This window comes from Rhinolophus sinicus, chromosome 3 (assembly GCF_057876585.1).
Source record: "Rhinolophus sinicus isolate RSI-liver-muscle chromosome 3, RSI-T2T, whole genome shotgun sequence".
Lineage (NCBI taxonomy): Eukaryota > Metazoa > Chordata > Mammalia > Chiroptera > Rhinolophidae > Rhinolophus > Rhinolophus sinicus.
In genome coordinates, this window is record NC_142503.1 from 54,643,436 (window position 1) to 54,667,102 (window position 23,667).

General features: G+C 33.7%; 1 protein-coding gene across 1 annotated transcript in view; it reads right to left on the reverse strand.

The window, feature by feature from the left end:
* EDIL3 (EGF like and discoidin domains 3) overlaps positions 1–23,667 on the reverse strand; it is a 387,262-nt gene that overhangs the window by 96,536 nt on the left and 267,059 nt on the right. Inside the window, exons 7-8 of the mRNA XM_019746385.3 lie at positions 2,574–2,729; positions 1,087–1,231 (exon numbers count right to left, since the gene is read on the reverse strand). Of these exons, the coding sequence (XP_019601944.1) occupies positions 1,087–1,231; positions 2,574–2,729 (301 nt within the window). The remainder of the gene's footprint in view (positions 1–1,086; positions 1,232–2,573; positions 2,730–23,667) is intronic.

Below are 23,667 nucleotides of genomic sequence, written 5' to 3' on the forward strand. Positions count from 1 at the left end.
GCTAAAAGGTGGGGCACACATGAATTTTTAGTTTTCTTCAAAACACAGTTGTTTGTGATGAGGGTAAAAGGGATCAAATATATGGTGATGGAAAGAGAAGTGACTGAATGGTGAACACACAATGTGATATAGAGATGATGTATTACAAAATTGTATACCTGAAATCTATGTAACTTTACTAACAATTGTCACCCCAATAAACTTAAAAAACAACAACAACAAAAAAAACAACACACAGTTGTTTGAACAAAATAATTTTAGGCCACGGTGGCAAACATGATTTGTAAATGTTGACTGTAGAATATAAAAACAACCAACAAAAATGTAACACAGTGAAAATGCCTACACAAGATTTTCTGTTTAGTTCAGAATCTAGCTATACTGAAATGGGATCACTGTGAGATCCACACATTAAGCCTTCAACTTTATATCTAATATTGATGAGCCCAGAAGACAAGGATTATTTAACTCTGAATCCTTTGATAGATCATCTCTGCATTGGATAACCACTGTTTGTACAATAAGCAGGCTGCTAGAAAATAATGACCCAAGAATGAATTTATAGCAGTAATCTTGGTATTGAAGTTTTGTCTCCTTGGGAGGAATAATAAATTAACATGTTTCATAACCCCCGCCCCCCAATAAACAAGTTCTTATGGTAGATGGACAAAGATAAAGCTTACTCTTCTATGCCATATAACCTAAATGTAACTGCAATTTATGAAATCAGACAGATGCCAGTTTTTACTGAACTTTTGTCACAAAACATAAATCAGTTACTACTAAAAACAACGAGATATTTATATTTGACAAGTTTCCAGTGAGAATTTGTTGTATTTTCATCAACCACTGCTCCTTCTATATTAGTTCTGTTCTGTAGAATGTTTTAGAACTTGTTTATCCAACACACACACACACACACACACACACACACACACACACACACAGTTTCTCATTTAACCATACCCCAAATATTTTGTAGCAGAAATAAATACCTTTGGGTGTTGAAAAATTCTTAGTAGGAGACTACATACAAATTTGCTTTTTTTAAAAAAGAAAATAATGAATAAATAATATGAAACTCACCCGATAGTTCACATCCAAGAAGTTCCATTCTCAAAGTGCAGTGTCTTCGACAAACTTGGGGATAGAGTCTTACATACTGAGCTTTTATGGGGGGTGTGAAAGAGTTAGCATAAGGTGTGTTGTTATCAACATTTCCACGGAAAACCTGTGTAAATAGATAATATAGAGTTTAAAATTATTGAGACAGCTTCTTCAACTATTTTGAAATGTTAATCCTTTAGCCTACCCAACATATTTCCAAGATTGGACTAAGTAATTTGGGGTCTGGAGCATTTAGGAAGCACCTTGTGATCAGCAGTGAATATAAAACCTATAGATAAAAATGCTAATTAAAGCTATAATGCACTGTGTCCTGTGGTATAATCTATACTCTGTTAAGATATCTTGTCAATTTTAAGGCCAGTCCTTCAGAGCCAGGGGAATGCTTTCTTTCTCTCTCTCTTCCTCCCTCCCTCCCTCCCAGCCTTCTTTCCTTTTTTTTTTTTTTCTGAGAAATGGTCATGTTAAACCTTTTAACTGAATCTGGGCCTGTCCATTTTGCTACTTAGTATTTATAGGTTCTTTGTTTTTTTTTTTTTTTTTGAACCAGTTTTAACTAGTGCTTGCTGATCACTCAGTCTCTCTAATACTATGATCACACTTTTGATGCTTTAGGGTCTGATTCCTCAGGATTATTTCCTTATTAGTCAGTCCCAGATCATTGGATAAGAGACTAGTAATTCTTTACCATTATACCTCTAGTGAAAAACTATGGTTCCTCTGAAAATTAAGTGCTAAAATATTATTTTTAATTCCTTTAAATCTCATTCTTATTTTACCTTTTATATAACCTGGTAATCAGAAAAGTTTATTTAAATTCATTGAAATAAGTAACTTAAAAAAATCATTCATAAAATTTATTATAGTTTATTCTAATGACTTGGTTTTAAATGGGATGAGCTGCAGTCCTGATACTTCTTTAAATTAAAAGTTTTAAGAAAAATATAATAAAAACTGGGACTATATAAAAAGACAGGAGACATAAATATTATATCCATTTCCTCTAAAACATTTTATTCTGCCAAATAACAAAATTTTCTTCCAATATAAAAAATAGTAATATTTTTTCTTTAAAAATAATAGTTTTGATGCATAGTTATTTGATTAAGGACGGTGCTATTCTATCAAAACAATAAAATGAATTTGAAAGCTAGCTATTGTTAAACTAAAATTTAATTGTCATACACAGGACTATGCTAACATTGTGATAAAGTGTTCATAGGATCACCAATTAAAATCTGAGAACGTCTTAAGCTGTAGCCACTGTACATTTACAACTTGGAAAAACTCCTTCCTCCCTCCCACTAGTCTAACTTTAAGAAATCATAAACTAATTTGCAATCACAGAAAGCTTCTGCTGAAGACTCAGTAGTCATCTGGTAATCAATCATCATTAATGGGATTTTACTTTTAAATTAAATATGTTAAATATGTTAAGTCAGTCTTACCACGTCTTCATTGGTGCCCTTCACTTTATACATTGCCCAGGTCTTTCCATCATTACTATAAGCAATTTTGTAGGATTTAATATACTCTGGGCTTCCAATCCTCTTGGCTCCTTGGGTAATCACACCAGTAACTCTCATTTTTCTTTGTAAATTTATCTGAGGAGACAAGAGAATGGTAATTCATTGCTTTCAGTATAACAGTATTGACAATATCCATTTTGGGAATAGAACATTTATATTTATCACCATAGATTTTAAATACAAAAAGCTAATGATTTTTGTATGTTTTTCAGATGAATATTAAATATGTATCAAGTTTAGGTTCAAACTCTTTCTCTAATGAAAACATTTTTTAATTAAAGCAATATTTGTGAACAAACTTTCAAAAGGGAAATGGGCCTCAAAAATGTAAGCAAAGAAAACATTGGCTGGTTATGATCTGGAGTAAACTGAAAAACGGGAATATCACCTTGTCAAAATAACATTATGATGAAACTTGAATGTCAACCTAATTATTAATGTGCCTCAACTGCTTTAAGCTTCAACACATTTCCACTTAAGTTAAAACATCAAAATCTCGCAGAGATCTTTGAGTAAAAGAAAAAGTAAAGGCAATTATAATGACAAATAAACAAAACAAACAGAAATATCTTCAGTTTCTGGATGTTTATAGTGTAGTCTCCGCCACTATGGGTTATGGAGAGTTTTTCAACAAGCAGTTGCTTTTCCCTTCATTTCACCACATGGAGACTTTTTAACTGGTATTTTTCTCTTCATATTTTCTCCCTATTCCAAATCATCCTACAATAGTTTTCTGCAGGAGTAACAGTCGTTCAATAAAAATTTTAATATACGTTTCATATTTAAATGGGGAGCTCCTTTTGATACTTATCGTATCATAACTAAATGCTCTAATGTAAGAAAAATATTTTATTCATATATTGCAAACAATAAAAATTGTTTTATTCAATTTAAAATGGCTTTGTGATGTTCACAAAATCTTAAAATTAGCAGAAAGGTACTCTTTCAATGCTCTTTTTTAAATTTTAATGAATTAATTAATTAATTTATTTATTTATTTATTTTATTAGTTTCAGGTGCACAAGACTCTTTCAATGTTCTTGACAAATTGCTATAAAGCTCCCCTCTTCACTGATTACAAATAAGAAAATTTAAATATACTATAATATTAATAATTCAGAGATTTTTTCCAGAGAAAATCAGAAAAATCTTCAGATTCATGTAAGCAATTAGGATTTTTCACTTTCTGATGAGACTCTGAGAGTTAACATTTGAAATGGTAGAGGATGTGCATGAAGAAACTTGCCCCTCAACAATCACTGTTAGAATTTAACTTTCTATTTGTGGCACTAGTTATAAAAATATTATATTAAACTAAAAATTTCTTTATGATAAAAAACAAAATAAAGTCAAAATGCAAATGACAAACTGTGATTGAATTTTTCCAAATTGTATCATAGCTAAGAATTGATTAATCAAATAAATTCGATCTTACATATTAATAGGTGAAACAAAGCAACCCAATAAAAAATAAAAGGACAAAGGATTTCATTAGTTAACATCAAAGGAAATACATATGGATCTTAAACATATGAAAAAAACATTCAATCGTACTCATAATACATATTGAATTAAATCTACCCCAAGATACTATAATTCACTTTTCACATCAGGAAAAAGCAAAAATAAATAAATAAGTAAATAAGTAAGTAAATAAATAAATAAATACAATAAAAATATAATAATTACACAATACTAGCAAAGTGTAAAGAAATAGGCAAGCTTGCACATTCCTGGTGGGAGAATAAATGACAGCTTTTGTGAAAGAAAATTTAATGACATGAAACAAAATGACAAATGTGCATTTTCTTAAACTTAGGAATTTCATTCTAGAAATGCAGCCCACAAGTATAATCATACAGCGGCAAATTGATGTAGGTACAAAGTTGTTCCCCACTGCGCTATCCATAATAGAACACAATTTCAAAAAATGTAAAATGTCTATCAATAGGGGTCTAAGTCATTTCATTATGGAAAAGTCCAGAAAATAAAATATTATTCAGTTGTTAAACACAAGAACAAGAATGAGGGAGGGGGTTGGGGGAGAAGGGAAAGGAAAAGGAAAGGCAGTGAAAGAGAACGATCTTAGTGTAAGATTTAAAAAATCACTGCTTGTCAAGTTTTGGTTAGGTATCAAAGAACTGGTTCTACAATTATCTGGAAATTATGTGGAAAGGGCACAAAGATTTTTAGCAACAGAACTGTGTGTGTTGTATACTTCTGCTTATACTACTGTAAAGGGCAAATAATACACATACATATTTTCTTGTATATGATTATAATATCTCTAAAAACAAAAACAAAGCAAAAACCTGTTAACAATGGTTTCTTCAACAGGAGGTAAACAGTTGGGGATAGAAGTGGGTAGAAGAGTTTTGAAAAATACTCTTTTGGGTCTTTTGAAATACGTAGATATCTTACCTGTCCTATATTCAAAATATAAATAAAATTAAAGTAAAAATGTTGATAATAAGATGTTATTTAGAATAGGAAAAGTAATGATAAAATATCTAGAAATTAACCTAATAAGTAATTCATATGACCTTATAAGAATATTTTTAACTAAAAGATATAACAGAAGACCAGCATAATTTTAGTAAATAAGAAGCATAATCAATTCATTGCCTCAATTTTGTTTGCAAATTTTGTGCGGTTTTCATCAAAGTCCAGAAGGATACTATTTTATGCCATGATAAATTTATTCTAAAAATCTATAGTTTTTATTTTAAATTATACACTGGAAAAAATAAACTTTCATTAATAAATAGTTAAAGGTATCCTCCTGGAAAAGATGTAAACAATGGGGGGTGTTTTGCCATATACTAAGATGTTACAAGACCATTTTATGAAAAATAATGTGGAACTAGCACAGAGACCAATAAATATCCATGTGGAATTGAAAGGGAAATCCAGGAAGAGACCCTGGACATATATTAACACTTGAGACAGTATTACAATGCAGTAGGGATAGGGTAGATTATTTAGTAAATGGTATTCGGAAAATTGATTCTCTAGAGAAATGAAGATGGACTGGAATGTACTAAAGACCAAATATGAAAAGTAACACTACCTAATAGAAGAAAATGTAGAAACATATTTTCATCACCTCAGAGTTAAAGTTCTTTTAAGAAGATCAGAAAAGCACAAATATGAAGGGAAAGCTGAATTAGCTCACCCTGCCACCCGCCAACAAAAAATAAAGCTTTCTGTTTAACCAAATAGCTCACAAGTAAATTTAACAGAAAGGTGACAACCTGGGAGAATAGATCTTTTACATGTGCATGGTTTTCTAACATTGTGCATTGGTCATTTGGAAAATATAGGCTCACTGAGCTATTCAGACTCTCTAAATGATGACACATTTTATTATATAATATCAAAAAGTCATTTTCATTAACATCACCATCAATTTCATCACAAAGAAAATCTTTAAGTTTTGGAAGCTGTCAAGTTCACACTGGCAGTTACATTTTTCCCCAAATTCTAATTTTCACTTGAAATTTCAAGTTTTATCACTAGCAATAAATACTGCCAGCTGTTTTAGTTAACGTGGCAGTACTGCTTCATTCCTTTTCAAGAAAATATCTGCCAAATATCCAGCTAGGAATAGTCACAGTTCGTCAGTTGTTTTTTGAAGAAAACCTTATGTTCAAAAAGAACTTGTATGAATGGCCACACAATTGTAACTCACACAATCTCCCAAATGGTTTTCCTTGAGATAATGACCATACTTTAGTACTTTCAAAAGAAGCGCTTTATGTGTAGTTTCCACTTTATCATACAGAATATTAAAGATATAGCAAAGATTGGCATTTAATAAAAGTAATCACTAGTGCTTCATCAAGGATTTTTTTTTTTTAAGGATATTCTTAAATGAAAGAATATTGGATTTTTTTTCCTTTCGGTACTACATTTTCATGATGGAGGCAAATATCATGACTACTAGTGCAGTTTAGTGCTATTGTCTTGCTTTGTGCTGAGCACCAGCAGTTTTACTCACTATTGTTTTGTGGCATCAGTGCAAATATTGACAGACTGAAAATGGCAAAGAAAGTCTTCGTACTATTATGGGATAATGTTGACCTGTGAACCTCCTGAATAAGGATATGTAAATTGCAGGTTCAGTTGAGAACTGCTGATCTGAAATGTGCAGGTTTGATTGTTTGTTTGTTTGTTTGTTTGTTTTTACACACACACACACACACACACACACACATTTCTAAAGAGATGAAGAAACCAATAGAAAACAGAGTGGAAGATATCAAAAGGCAATTCAGAAAAAAGGAAAGACCAATGCCTAAACTTTCACTATTAATTAAATCAATGCAAATTAAATAAAAACTAGCAATTCACAGCCAATAGAATGGGAAAAAAATATATATATATATATAAGATAATATCAAGTATTGGTGAAGTATTTCTCTGCTGATGGTGGGAGTATAAACTCGCATAGTTACTTCAATCTATTAATTGTTCATAAAAGAAGCCACCTATTCTTGAATATTTTCTCCTGAAAAATGTTTGCATAGGTGCTCAATGAGAAATTAACACATACAAATTTATTGTAGAATTTTTTTATGCTATTAAAAGAAGAGCACCTTAAGTGAATATCCCTACAGGAACAGAGATTTTAAAATATAAAATGTGTATGTGTGTGCATGTATGTCTGTGTGTGCTCTTGCATACATACATATAAGCATACTTTCTAAGAGTCAGAAGTGATGAACTGGATTTATACATGGCTATCTGAAAAAATAGTAATGTGTGGAAAAGAACAGATTGAAGTATATAGAATGCCATTTATGAAATTTAAAAACACACATGTACAACATAAAATATGCATTTTCCAGTCACTTGTCTAAATCAACATGGGGAAAGTAAAATGAAGGTTACACATTAATTCTAGTAGGTTGGGTGTCTTTATAAGGAAAGAGAAATGGGAAGAAAGGTAGGAATGAGTAATAATTTCATGAAATAAGGAGGTTCATCCTCAAATCAGTGTTGGAAAATGATATCCTAAGTGAGGGAAGGGGTCATTTGTTCCTCCCATTTATTCTTCTATTCTCCAGGAAAATGACTTAAGTATGGCTATCTACTGTAGTGGTACTGTTACATACAAAAGTACTTTCTGAGATTCATTCCCTAGTATAAAATACAGTGCATAAGCATTTCAAATATACTTATATAATAGCACATTTAAAATTATTTATGGTTGTAATTTAGGCAAAAGCTAGTACTAAATAAGCAATTAACTTTAAGAGTAGCTCTATGAATAGCTAATTCTTTTTCTCTACCTTAAGCTTATTGCCAGAAGTTGTGATATGCTTAAGTAATGCATTCAAAGATGGAGCTGACTGATAGATGGTATCACTATATTAAAAAAAAAATCCAAACATAAAATGAAAATAAACACAGTTTGCAAAAGGAACTATTTTCTCATTTTACTAAATTGAAAAACAAGCACTCAGTTTTTTAAATTTTGTAATACTTGGCAAGTGGAAGAGGAATAATTTCTTTTTGAAGAAACTCTAGGAAGCATTTGCCAATTGAAAATTGTGAAAATATACACTGAGGCACATTAAAAAATTTAAGAGTTTATTTGAACAAAGATCAATTCAGATGGGACAGTGACAAATTGAGTATTTAGCAGTGCTCTACCAACAGGAGCTGGGGAGAGACTTTTATAGAGAAGATGTGGAAACAAAGCAAGGGAATTGTTTGATTGGCTATAGCTTAAGTGCTTATATTATATGGGAAAGCCCAGGTGGCTGTTTATGATTGGTTGTCCTTAGGCGTCGATTTTGTATTATTAAGGCAGTTACAGGCTTAGGTTGTGGTTTGCTTATGTAGGTTGCAAAGGCATTGAAACCAACTCAGTCTAATGATATCCTTGTTTAATTAACTTAACAAGATCAATTAGTAAGAAAAATAAATGTCTGATTCATAACTTATTTTTAGGAAAATCATGTTAAAGAGCAAACACTTAGTGGTTATTTACTTTATGATTATTGAGGAACACCCACAAGCAGTAGTTTGTGAGTTCCTATACAAAAAAAACACAGATTTGATGATTAGATAGCATATTGCATTACAGTACTATATAAATATGCAGTACTTAAATAGTAATGATAATCCATAGCAATCATGTATACTAATGCTTTCAGAATTTGCATAAAACACGGGCAATTTGTTTTAACTGACTACTAAGTACTCGAGAATAGATTATTGATGTAATAATTTTTTTAATGATGAGGGCAATGGATTATTATAAATAATAAAAGTGTCATGGAAAAGATTAGATAATAAGAATCTGCTAGACAATATGAGACTGATATCATTAGAATTGCTAAAAATATAACTTGAAGAATTTGCTATTACTGTATATTAGCTATTCACACATTAATGCTTAAACTAAAAGCACATTTCTTAAGGAAATAATGACCAAGGTACAACCACTTTTCAATTTCAGGAAATGAGTATATCACTTGAACATCAGAGCTGTCCTTCCATTGAATTAAAAACATTATATTTCATATGACTGTTATACAGAAAATGTGTAATTGGAGAAAAGTAGAGCACCTGAAAATTGTAAGTTGTCATTATTCATGATACTTTCATGAATAACAGAGATTTTATTTTAGGTAATAATGTCCTATCTCTGGTGGTGATACAAAAAACATGCATTCAATTAGCTTTTTTTCCTAACACCAAGAGTCTGGAAGTCTGAGTACAGACACTTTTCTGAAATTTTCAGATAATTATTTTGCATTACTAGTATTTAAACTTTTAAACTTATAAATGAGATTTTTTTTCTATGCACAGTATTGTTCATATTTGACCTTATTTAAGTATGCTTTCACACATCACAGTGAAGACAATCCTCTAGAAGGGCTTTTGGTTGGAGCTGGCAATACAAATAAGCCTCAGGCAAAAAGAATAGGTAACCATCTGTTTTGTGTGATATGAGAAATAACCTGAGCCTCTAGGCGGTACTAAATATTTGGATTGTAAAAATGACACTTAAGGGGGTTAAGAAAAAGACAGTAATATTATTACCAAAAGCTTCTATTTAAGGACTGTATGCCATCAAATTCAATAACCTAGAGGAAATGGACAAGTTCTTAAATATATATAGCCTTCCTAGACTGAATCGTGAAGAACTGGAAAATCTAAATAAACTGACCAACAGTAAGAAAATAGAAACAATCATTGAAAACTTCCCCAAAAGCAAAAGTCCAGGATCAGATGGCTTCACAAGTGAATTCTACCAAACATTCAAAGACCTGTCCTTCCCAGAATCTTCCAAAAAATTGAAAAATGAGGCAATATTTCCTAACTCATTTTATGAGGCCAAAACCTGGTAAGGATAACACACACACACACACACAAAAAAAACAAACAAAAAAAAAACAAAACAAAAAAAACACAAAAAACAAAAACTACAGACAAATATTTCTGATGAATACAGATGTATAAATCCTAAACAAAATACTAGCAAATCAAATACAACAATACATGAAAAAGATTACACATCATGATCAAGTGGAGTTCATTCCAGGGGCACAAGGATGGTTCAACATATGCAAACCGATCAATGTGATATACCACATGAACAAAATAAAAGTTAAAAATCATCTGATTATATCAATGGATACAGAAAAAGCATTTGACAAGATACAACATCCATTTATGATTAAAACTCTTAACAAAATGGGTTCAGAAGGACAGTACCTCAACATAATAAAGGCCATATACGACAAACCCTCAGCTAATATACTTAATGGTGAAAAACTGAAAGATTTTCCTTTATAATCAGCTATAAGATCAAGGATACCCCCTGTCACCACTGTTATTCAACATAGTACTGGAAGTCCTAGCCAGAACAATCAGGCAAGAGAAAGAAATAAAAGACATTCAAATTGGGAATGAAGAAGTTAAATTGTCACTTTTTGCAACGACATGATGCTTTATATATAAATCCCTAAAGATGCCACCAAAAAACTATTAGAAAAAATAAACAAATACAGTAAAGTTGCAGGATACAAAATCAATGTGCAAAAATCCATTGCATTCCTATATACTAACATGAAATTTCAGAGAAAGAAATTTTTTTAAAAATGCCTTTTGCAATTGCAACAAAAAGAATAAAACACCCAGGAATAAACTTAACAAAGGATGTGAAGGACCTATACACTTAAAGCTATAAAACATCTTAAAAAGAAACTGAAGTAGACACAAAGAAATGGAAAGATATTCCGTGTTCATGGATTGGAAGAATCAACATAGTTAAAACAACCATATTACCCAAAGCAGTATACAGATTAATGCAATCCCCATCAAAACCCCAATAGCACTTTTTATAGAATAGAACAAAAAAATCATCAGATTTTCTTGGGAGCACAAAAGACCCCAAACAGCCAGCCAAAGCAATCCTGGGGGGAGGGGGGATCAATACTGGAGGTATCACACTCCCTGACTTCAATTTATACTAAAAAGCAACAATAATTAAAACAGTGTGGTATTGGTAGAAAACCATACACACAAGCCAATTAAATAGAATTGAGAACCCAGAAATGAACCCCCATATATATGGGTAGATGACTTTTGACAAAGAAGACAGAAATATGCAATGGAGAAAAAGCCTCTTCAATAAATGGTGTTGGGAAAATTGGGAAGCCACATGCAAAAGAATGAAACTAGACTGCTCTCTGTCACAATATACCAGAATTAATTCAAAATGGATCAAGACCTTAACATAAGACCTGAAACGATAAATTGCATAGAAGAAAGCATAGGTACTATACTTGGGGACCTTGGGTTCACAGCGGATTTTATGAATTTGACCTCAAAGCCCAGAGGAGTAAAAGCAAAAACAAATGAGTGGGCCTATATCAAACTAAAAAGCTCTGCACAGCAAAAGAAACCAGCAACAAAACAAAGAAGCAATCAACTAAATGGGAAAAGACATTTGCAAACAATGTCTTCAATAAGGGGCTAATATCTAAAATATATAAAGAACTTGTACAACTCAACAACAACAAAAAAACAAACAATCCAATTAAAAAATGGGCAGAGGACGTGAGCAGGCACTTCTCCTAAGAAGACATACAAATGGCCAATAGATCAATGAAAAAAAATGCTCAACTTCACTAGCTATTAGGGAAATGCAAATAAAAACCACAATGACATATCATGTCACACCTGTTAGAATGGCAATCATCAACAAGACAAGTAATAACAAGCGTTGGAGAAGCTGTGAAGAAAAAGGAACCCTCATACACTGCTGATGAGACTGTAAATTGGTATAACCACTATGGAAAACAGTATGGAGGTTCCTCAAGAAATTAAGAATAGAATTACCATATGACCCAGCCATCCCTTTTCTGGGTATCTACCCTAAAAATCTGAAAATATTTATCTGTAAAGATATATGTACTTTGATGTTCATTGCAGCATTATTCAGTGGCCAAGACGTGGAAACAAACTAAGCATCCTTCGATAGATGATTGGATAAAGAAGATGTGGTACATATATACAATGGAATACTACTCGGCCATAAGAAAAGATGAAATACTGCCATTTGCGACAACATGGATGAATCTTGAGATTATCATCCTAAGTGAAATAAGTCAGACAGAAAAAATCACGAACCATATAACTTCACTCATATGTGGGATATAAAACTGAAAGCAACAAATGAACAAGACATAAAAACAAATATTCATAGACACAGACAACAGTTTAGTGGTTACCAGAGAAAGGATAAGGGAGGTAGAGGGAAGTAGAAGAGAGAAAAGGGGGTTAAATATGTAGTTATGGAAGGAAAACTGACTTTGGGTGGTGAACACACAATGTGACATATAGATGATGTATTATAGAAATGTACACTTGACATCTATGTAATTTTACTAACCAATGTCAGCCCAATAAATTTAATAAATACAAATTACATGGAATGGAACGCCCCTGTTCTTTCACATCATCTAATTAAAATATTTTACAAAACGCATCTTTAACATTTCATATGAAGACCTGAGTGGTGGAAGCATCATGAATGTGCCTAAGGAGAAAGACCATTGAGGTGTTTCAGGATGAAAGGAATATCTCAGACCAACAGCACATAGCTCGTAGTTTTGATCTGACTGGTCGTAGTTGCTATAATAGAATTTCTCTTAAGCAACCTCCACATCACCAATAACCTAATCAGTGAACACACTTCATTCCCACTGTTAAACACCCTGGCTGATCTACACATCTGGGAACTATGAGCTATTCTCTGTCGGGCCCATTCTCCTTGTTCTTGCCAAGGTAACTGTATACCAACCATGAGTCAGTTGTGTTTGTTCCCTAATCTGTTATTTTCAAGTTGTGTTTGTTATTTTAGTCGTGTACTTTAATTAAACATTATTGCTGAATGTGACTGAGAAAGGAGAGGGGATTTTTGCTCGGGAAAACATGAAAAAGCTTTAAAACATCTTGAAAAGGCAGCTTACAGAAAACAATCAATAACATTAGGGAAGATGATTAATATCTAAGATTCTATGCTTGAATAACTTCATTATGTATAAGCAAAGAAATAAAAACTGAAGTACCCGTGATATTTTATGGGTGTGGTTCATCCAAGAAATATGAAACAGAATTTAAATGCTTTTTTCCTTTTAATCAGTTTTTCCTTTTTTCTCTAACTACTTAACTCTGAAGCTCCAGAAAAAGAGATGCTTCTAAACTGTCCTCCACTCTTCTGAATGCTGGTCAGGCTTTGACACGTTTCAGTTAACTGTCTTCTTTTGAAAAAGATAGGTGAGGAACACATGTAAATAAACATGTAAAAACTATAATGTCTTTATGACTCTTTGCACCTGGTAAAATTTCCAAAGTGAAACACCTCCTTGACTTACCAGCCTGCAACAAAAGGCGTACACCGTCATGGGTGTAATTGTTGGTTGTTCCAGAAGTCCTGGCCTGGCATAACAGATTCCTCTGAATGTCCCCTGTTTCTGAAGGGCTTTCACTATATTGTACTCATCTCCCTTTATTGCTACTTGAAATGGTTAAAGTTTCTTCACATATTCCAACATCTACAGTTTCACAATCAGGAATGAATTGAACTGTGGGTATTTTGTATATAAAGTTACATAGAAAAGTATGTATTAAGGTAGTCTAGAACCCTCAAAAATAAGATGTGGTGGTCTGATGTATAGATTATAATTCACATACTCTGAATTTTAGATTTCTCTTGTATTTTTCCTGGTTACTGCATATGGCTAGGGAACGAATTAAAGGACTCATTGTTTGTAAAAAGCCTGGCCATGGGAATACATTCAGTAAAAAGATGCAAGAAAGAAAGAAAGGAAGGAGGAAGGGGGTGAAGGAGAAACAGAGGAAAGGAGGGAGGGAGAGAGGAAGGAAAGAAAAAAGGAAGAAACCATGAACAGATAGAAGTTGGAGAAGAAATAAGAGGGATAAAAAGAGAAAATGAGGTCAGTATATGAGCAGAAATGTTAACCCCAATAAAAAATACATTAGAAATAATGAAAATAAGATCACTTTGCTACTGTATATTTTTCAAAGAAGCCTGAGGTGCTACCAAAAAGAAGAAAAAAAAAATCTCGATGTACAAGCACGGGGGCAGTGGGTGTGCTATGAAGGGGAGAGGCTGTGGACTTCCTTATATTCCTATGGGTGGCAATGTTGATAGGCCATAGGTCTTAGGTGGATGTAAAGTGGGCAATAAAAAGGCAACTGTCACAAGAATTATCATTAACCTGTTCTATCACGAAAATAAAAGAAAAGGAAAAAAAAAACAGAGAAATACACACTGTTGAAAAATTTTAAGGAGTTTATCAATTAAAAACATTTTAAAGACAGATATCAGGAGAGACGCATTACTTCTAATACTTGGCCCAGAAACGAGGGGAAGGAATTTTACATTAGGGTCAATCCAGTCGCTCTCCTCTTTTCAATGACCTCACTGAGTAGACTGCAAAGTGAGTGTGACTGAGGGCAGTGTTGAGTGCTTCAGAAAAGAAAAACAGGATATCTAATCACTTTAAGTACAGTCTTAGCTAGAACAGAATTCCCTGATACTCATATCTCTACCAGCACAGTGAAGGGTCAGCTGGCAGAGGATGAAGCATCCCCCTGTGCTCTCTAATATTCCTTAATTCACTGTATTATTTGTGACATGCAAATCACAACAATATCAAAAGAATAGTTTCCAAGTTTTGCTGTGAAAACACTATACCTTTCCACTTATGAGGATATCATTGGTAGTGGCAGCAAGTGTCCTGAAATTTCAAATGCTGACATGGGATCAATTAAATATCAAGGCAGAAACAAAGGTCACATACTAAAAACTTAAAAGGTACCTTCTGGAAGCAGATCACTGTGATACTTTTCATTTTTATGCACTGAAGCAAAAAGAAGTCTGCAAAGCAAACATATGCTCTAGCGCTAAAGGTGGCACATTTTCTAGTATATTATTTTCTAGTATTGTGCAATATAAATGAATTAACCCAAAAGAGAAACAAGAGGGCTAAATTGAAGGAGTTGAACCCACTGGGACATAGATACAGTGGTTATTACCAAGTAATAACTTAGCTTCCTGTATTCTTTGTGTTCTTCTGGCTTTATTTTAATCTAAATAAGTACAATCTTACATCTGTATTCCAAAAATCAAATTAAATATATTTTAGAAACTAAATTGCATTGTCAAATTGGAATATATCAGCATGTGCTTCGGAACAATAACAAAACAAACTTACATTTTATGGCTCTTTTTGAGAACTTAACTTCATGATTCACAAATTTTGCATAAATGTATAAACTAAGCAGTGCTTGGTTACTTCTCATTATTAAATTCTTACTCTACACCTAAAGGTAGCTGCTAAGAATTTATTAATTTGACTAACCAGATTATCTAAATTCAGACATGCTAAAAGTAAGTTTTTAATATGACTCCAAAATCAGATATACACTGGGGATATTCCATAGTCTCTTAAAATGCCACCTGATACAAAAGATTCATTGCAGTCTATAGCGAAGTCTCCCTAGAAGAAGCAAGTAATACACTTTAATCCTTCCACCTACTTATATATTTCTATTGTAAGGACTGATTTGTAATTTGTATTGCGTTTCTATGGGAATTATGCATACTACACTTAAATATCTACTTGCTTTTCAATAAAATACGGAAGGTAAGATTCTCTAAGTTGGTTTAACAGTTTGAATACCTTTAGGGGCAAAAAAAATCCTAAAAATTGAAGTCAGAATTTTTCACAACAAACTAACAGCTGGGACTACACTTGTTGTGTTTGGGACCTTGAAAAACAAAGAGAAGCAAGAGCCTTAAATTGGGAGTCCCTTACTGTGAGTGGTTAGGGTGTGCAGACAGGCCCCTCCTTTCTAGGTGCTGACCAGGGATTAGCATCACTAAGACTCCAAAGTGGCTGCTTTCACCAACCCACAGTAGAAGGAACAACAGAAGTGCTGGTTTCTCAGGCCAGGAGTCGATCACTGTACTTAAGAGCAAGATGTTTGTCTTCTGAAAACCCAGGCCGGTCACTTGGTTGTGCCACTATACTTCCTAACACGGCCTTGGGCAAGTTTCTTAACCTTTGTAAGTCAGAATTTCTTCATCCACAGGATTGTAATGAGATGCTGTCTAACTCCCAGCATGGTCTGAGTATTAAAGGTGAGGCTGTCCCTTAGGTTCCTAGCATCTTTAAGCATTCAATGACTGTTTGATATCATTACCATTCCTTCCAAGGAAGAGAAAAGTGTAATTGCTCATTTACAAAAGGTCACATGCCTGGATTGAATAGTCACCCAGGCCCAGAGGAGAACAATCGAGACCATCCAGGAGGAGAGGAATCACTCTATTTGGGCATTATGAGGGGTCTGGTGAGACTGGACGAAAAAGTAATTCTTCTTTCGCTACGTCTATTCACCTGAAAGGCCTCTTTTATCTACTGCTATAATCTGAAAACATATCTACCCTTGAAGTCTCATTTTTAAATGGCTGTCTTTGCACTTACATGTGACATTTAAAATTTATTATTATGGCACTAATACATCCTGCCTTGGATCTAAGACTTAACATGATATTTGCAGACTCATATTAGGTATGACATGGTTCAGCTGTAAGTGATAAAAACCCAAATTAACAGTGGTTTAAAGAAAGAACTTGGCTTTTCTCTTATGTAAATGTATGATTAGGCATAAAGGGCCACTATATAAGGGTCCCCGGTGCTTTCTATCTTGTTGTCACTCTATGTAATGCTAATCTCCCAGTCCAAGATGGCAGCATCTCAGTTCCCGGTGGGAGGATGGAGGAAGGAATGAAATGGAGAGAAGAGCATGTGGGTTCTGTCCCTTAAGGAAGGTTCCCAGAAACCACTATGTGCCACTTTTGCTTATACGCCTTTTGTGAATCACATGGCTACCCCTAGTGGAATGGAAGTTTGGGAAATATAGCCTAAAAGACTATATTTTTATATAGAATACATAGAATCTTACACAGAATAAAACTATATCTGAGGTAAAACATGCTTAGGTAATAATCATCTTGCTGTGGAAGCAGGTGAAAAGGTTGTTGGGAGACACTTAAAAGTCTTGGCTATAACTCTCAACGTATATTTCTTGACTGAGTGAGAATGTAACTTTATTAATCACTTGCTATATAGCCAATATGTGACTAAATATCCATAATATAATCCTCACAACAATCCTAAGAGGCCACTCTATTTTTGTTGTCACTTTATATGTAAAGAAGTTGTATTTTAGAATGGTTAAGTGGTTCAAGGTGATGGTGGCCAGTTGAATCCAGAACCACTGACCTTGATAGCCATATTGCTTCATCACAGAACATAACTGCTTATGCAAATGTGTTTTACTTATATTAGATTTATAGGTACTGTGGCTTATTTACCTTCACATTATTTATTAATTCATTTAATAAATATTTGTTGAGCAAATAAAAACATGTTCTAGGTCCCGAGGATACCAAAATAATGCTAGCATACCTGTTCTTATTTACTAAGAACTTAGGAACAAGAAGCTATCGGAGCCTGTATTAGGAGAATCACGTCCATTCTGGGTGTGGAGTGAAGTTAGGGAAAGCTTCCTTGAAAAAGTGGCATCTACAACAGTAGTTGGCACCTGGGAAATGCTCAGTGACTATACAGAATGAATGAATGAATTTATTAATTTCAGTGAAGTTGGAGGTCACTTTGGAAGATGTTTTTCTCTAAGCTTGGGGAAGCAGAGAGAGTACACTTCAAAAAGTCCCATATGACAGGAAGTCACAGTATAAATTCTCCACCTTTCCCACAGCACACGGTTATGGGTTCAATTGTTCGCTGAATTAAATCTAACAGCTTTGCCCCTCTCAAATGTCCATATAGTGAAGTAGAAATGTTCCACATAAGATAATTTAAAATGTTTTTTTTTACTTAAGTAAGCTCCACATGGGCACAAAAAACTTGTCTATTGCCCAAATAGCACTCTGCAAAGAGTAGCGGCTCAATAAATACTAGTTCATCTATGGCAGATTTGAAACAAAGGAAAACATTCTAAAAATATTAGATAATGTACTCTTCTTTCAACATTTATGTACATTTTCCAAATCTGGCACAATGATCCTAAGAAAAGCAAAGCTAAGATCCATTGGCAATATTAAAATGTTTTATTTGTTATTTTGTTCTTCAAGATAATCATATTTCAGTTTAAGAGCTCTTTGAAAGCTGCTGTTATATAAAAATACTGGCTTAGGTTGGGCTCCTGCTAGGAAAACTGAGACAAAAAAAATCACATCTACTTCTGAAATTTAGCACTCTATCTCTTAACAGTGCTAATGATAGTTACACACGAAGGAGGCCTGAGTTTAACAATGTTTTTGTTTAATCTGAGAAATAAAAATATAGCCTATGTATCATGAACTCAGAGAAAAAATACTTCAGAGCTTTTGAAGTATTAAATATATAATAGAACAAGAAATGTGGGAGTCCATTTGTAGAAAGAAGGAGACATTTATCATGTTTTAAAGAACCAAAATCACAACAAAATAATCTAATGTGTACTAAATATACCAATAATAGGCTTAAATAGCTATTTTAATTAAATATATCAATTCTGGGGAAAGTAGCAGCAGTCGAAGCTATAACATTAAAAACAAATACATAGAGAAAATGTAACCAATGTATGGTACAAAAATAAAATGTCCTGATAAAAGTGTTGATGTAGAGTGGACTTATTTAGAAGTTCAACATACAGTTCTTTTCTTCCTAAGTGTCCTGCACAATGGTGCTCCCAGGTCAGCTATTTCCTTATATACTGTTTTGAGGGAAATAGAAGTTAAAGAAAAAAACAAAGAAACAAACAAACAAACAAACAAACAAAAAACAATCACCACTATGGGAAGATACTCTATTTTGGAATTCTTATCTGTCCCCTAAATATTTCAACTCTAAGTGGACACCTCCTCGCCTCACATTCCACTAGGTATGGGTAATGTGACTCACAAATGGCCAATGGCATATAAGTTTTAAATGTCACACGGTAGTGGTATACACCTTACCCACTTCTACTCTCTATACAGAGCAGTGAACTCACGCTTCCAATTTTATGCTGGATACTGTTATTAGGATTTTATCCAACTAAACAAAACATTAATACCCAAAATAAATTCATCTTTTTCCAGGCAGACCAACTCCTTTTCCTGATTTCTATATTTCTGTTGATGGTATCAAAACCATGTTCAAGTTCAAAACACTATAATCTAATTTTCTTATTGTTTTCTGCTGCCCCTCTTCCAAAACACAATACAATCAGTTGTCAATGCTGCACCCTCAAGCCCTCTTACAATTTTCTTTCTTAAAATCAGCTATCAATCTAATTCAGGTCGTTCTTTGGACATGTAGCTATAAACGCATGCTAACTGGTGGGCCTTCTCCTGGACTCACTCTTGCATTCAGCACATTAATTCAATGACATTTTACTAAGTACCTTGTAAGCAACCAGGCATTGCGTTGGGTACCTATAATACATACCACTGACATGTCATCTTCATAAGCTGCAGTTCTGACAGTATCAATACTCTGCTAAAAATGCCTTAATAACCGTTAAGTGCCACTTTATCTAACATGATTAATTTCTTATTCTGCTGTCTCCTCAACTTTGCAGATTTTTATCCTCCTATTCCCTATGTTATATATACTCAACTTTTCAGTAGAATAAGACCAACCCCTGATGCATCTCAAGCTCCCTCCATCTCCCTGTGCCTTTGTCCCTTTCATTCCTTCTAGAATAACTTTTTTAACCTCATCTTCAAAAATGGTGAATATGCTAAATTCACCTGTAATAATTGAAATGTATATGGATTTTTGATGATTTTATTATATTCAGGTTGCATAGAAAGTAAGTATTTCTTCCGGAAAGATTCCTAAGACTGGAATGAGGATTTAATAATAAAACATCTAAAGCCTGACCTTATAGGGATGTGGCTATTTGTACAATCCTTTTACTATTTAACTATGACAATTCTCGAAGTCCTCATGTTATAATGCTTTGAAAACAATTAAGCATTAATAGATCCAGTTCATGAAGAAATGGGGATTCCACTAAAGGCAGAAATAGGGATTCCACATATTGGCACATTAATAATAAAACATCACCGAAGCAGTAGTTAGGTCTTAGATTTGTGAATTCTTGATGCATCCATTACTTTAAAATGTTTCACACTGATGTCTCATTTTGAACAGCAATGTACTCTTCTCCAACATCTTAACTAATTTAATTAAGTGTCTTCTAATAATGAAAGGGGAACATCCACATCTGAAGTATGGCTCCCTCACTAGACTGTGAGCTCTATCAAGCGATTACCACTTTTTCTTAGAATCACCAATATCAAAATTCTCCTGGTGTGATTGCTCATTGTGTAGTCCCCTGGGTTCCCAACTCTGCCTACTAATTCTGAAATTCTAAGGATGGGGACCATATTTAAAGAGCTTTCGAAGTAATTTTTATGTAGTGGAACTTTGAGAACCACTACCCCAGGGTAGAGATGAACTGCTTGATCATGGGTAGATGTAAATTTTATAGGATATAGTCGTTACTTTATAAATCCTTATGAAAATCTAAGACTCCCCCATACCAACTACCAGTACATACCTCAAACCTCCAAAAAAAAACCAACAAAATGTAAAAGGGAACTTCCAACAACTGTTCAAAAAAAGGGTAGTACAGAGGTTATAGATGGTTTAGAGCTGGCCTCTCACACAAGCTACCTGTGTTTAAATCTCAACTGGGCAATTTACTAGTTTAGTGGATTTGGACAACTTATCTTTCTATGCCTGGATTTCTCCACCTGAATAATGAGGACCAGAACTATACCAATTACATGGAATTATGGAATACGTACATGTAAAGCAGTTGAAACAGCACATAGTTCCTCCCAGCTGTTAGCTGATCTCAAAGTTAACACATGACAAAATGAGACTCACTTGCAACGTAAATATAGGTGAACACAGTAACTTTTGCTAACTACAGAGAGTAGTTACTAAAGGACAGTAACTTTTATTAAGTACAATCAGTAGCTAGTAAACAACAATAACAAACTCCCCCAAAAGGGAATGCTTTCAAATTAATTTCTGCCTCAAGAAAATAAAGCTTTCAGAATCAGGCCAGGTAGCTTGGTACTCACTCACATTTTCAACACAAGGAGGTTTTCAAGGAGGCATTTGGGCAGAACAAATTTGTTCAGTGTCTACAGTGGATATAAGGGATTCCTTCAGCCCAATCCAAATAGTAATCCCACTAGTTCCCAGAAGATAAACATGAAGAGACAATCAAATCTTTAGCTCAGACTCAACCCCACTCCCTCCACCTCGCCTCTCTGCATTTCTCACCTCTAGGGATTCAGGACAGGCAGTCAGCAGACCCCTCTGCCCTTTGTAGGAGGTACTGCTGCAGTTCTGTTAGGAGAAATTGTTGTACTGAAAGCAGTAGCTGACTCTAACTCATAAGCAGCATTTCTCCATAGGCAGGTCTCATAAGCAGGTTTAACACCTTTGGTCACAGGAAACTGAGGAGTGCACTTAGCAATACAGGAGAAAAGTTACCATAAGAAACTCTGAAAAATGATGAGAAATCAGCGTGCTATCTCCTGTAGTCCTAAGTGCCAGCAATTGGAATATATAGCGCAGAGGTGACCCAGATGGTCATGTGAAGAGATATGAAGAGGGAACCACAATGTGATCAAGGGAGCTTGTAAAACCAGAGATTCTAAACTTTGAATGTTTTTTTTTTTTTTCATGACAATAGTGAGTGGCTATTTTCAATCAATTCAGATTATCTCCATTTCACTCTACCAGCATCATAAGCTAAAAATATCACTCTGGTTATATTCATGAGACAATGAAAATGAAGCACAGGGCATTTAAAAATCTCAACCTTTGTAAATACAGAAGTTAAGCTGGCGATGTTTTCCTCATGGCCAAAATATACAGCAAGTATAATGAAAAAAGTCTTTTAGATAGGATGCTTTACTGAATTACCTACTAAGAGTTTAATAGACATTAAAAATTGTGTTAAAGCAATTCCCTGTAACCCTTTATATTTTATATTTTACGAATAATAGTAATAAGACATAAAATTTTCAAATTCCGGTGGTGTGATTATGAAAACAAATTTATAAGAAATGTGCAAGAAGCTAAGACAAACATTTCATATTTAACATTTCAGGAATAAAATGTAAATGGGATAAGAGAAGATGAATATTTTAGTGTTGGTACTCAGAGTTTAATTAGCAGACCTCCTGGCAAACACTTTACAAATATTACCCATGCCTGTCTAACGTTGCTTATAAAAGTGTTTTGCAGTGATTATGGAGAAAACTATGGGCCATTCAGATTAGGAGAAAGTTTGATTTTTCTGCTGCCCAGACGGGTTAGGCAGGCCGTACATTGTGGAGAGATGCATCTCATGTGGCACCAATAAGATCGTGCTTAGATGGCACAATCCAAATGTAAGTACCTAACAGATGAACACAGAGAGTGAACTGAGTTGTTTGGGCATTCTCAGTACCACTCAGCACAGTATGATTACCATGTAAAACTAAGCACGTCTCTCTCCCATCTGTTTTATTCAATATTATCTATCCTTCTATTAATCAATAATCTGTATCTACCCAACATAGTTTTTTGTTTTTCTTATTCAAGGTATGGAAATAGACTTAAATCAGGTATCATTCCCATGCTCAAGTCGCTTATAGTATTGGAGGAGAGAGAAAGGTACAAAATGACTATAAATCTATTTTAGTTGCTAGGATTGAAATATATAGTGGTTGGCGGAGTGGGAAAAAGAGACACTGTAGTCACTTCTATCTTTGGAGATAAAAAGCAGGAATTCTAGGAACCACTTTATAGAGAAGGGAATAAAGGAGTAGAATCTGAAGAAGATTGGTAGATGGTCAGTAGATGAACCATGAAGTTCATGTCCTAAGCACAGCAGCAGAGAACAGCCAGATGAATTTGAGGAACAGCAACGAATCTAATGAGGCCTTGGGTGCTGGACGTCAGAGAAGAAGCAGCTTAAAGGAAAGAAAAGAGATTCCAGATGCTGCTTCATTTAAATTTGGGCACAAATGCTATATGGTTAATCATATATTCCATAGCTCATAGGATCTGAAGATCCAAAACACATACTTTAAAATTAATAAGCAAGCAATATGTACTAAATCAGTATAAATGTGGTAAATGACCAAATAATTAGAGACTAAATATATTATTTCCAATATAGAGGTATCAAGTCATCTTTACTTAATGCTAAGTGACTTTTTTGTTTTTTAAAATAAAAAATAACGTTTTTTAAAAGACACACACTTACGTATGAAAGTTCACTTATGAGAAGGCAATTTAAAGGAAAATAATAATTTTATATCCAGAAATAGTGTTTCAAAAATTAGAAGAAGCAATATATTAATGTCCAGATGCAATTAGCTTTAGAGAGGTATTTA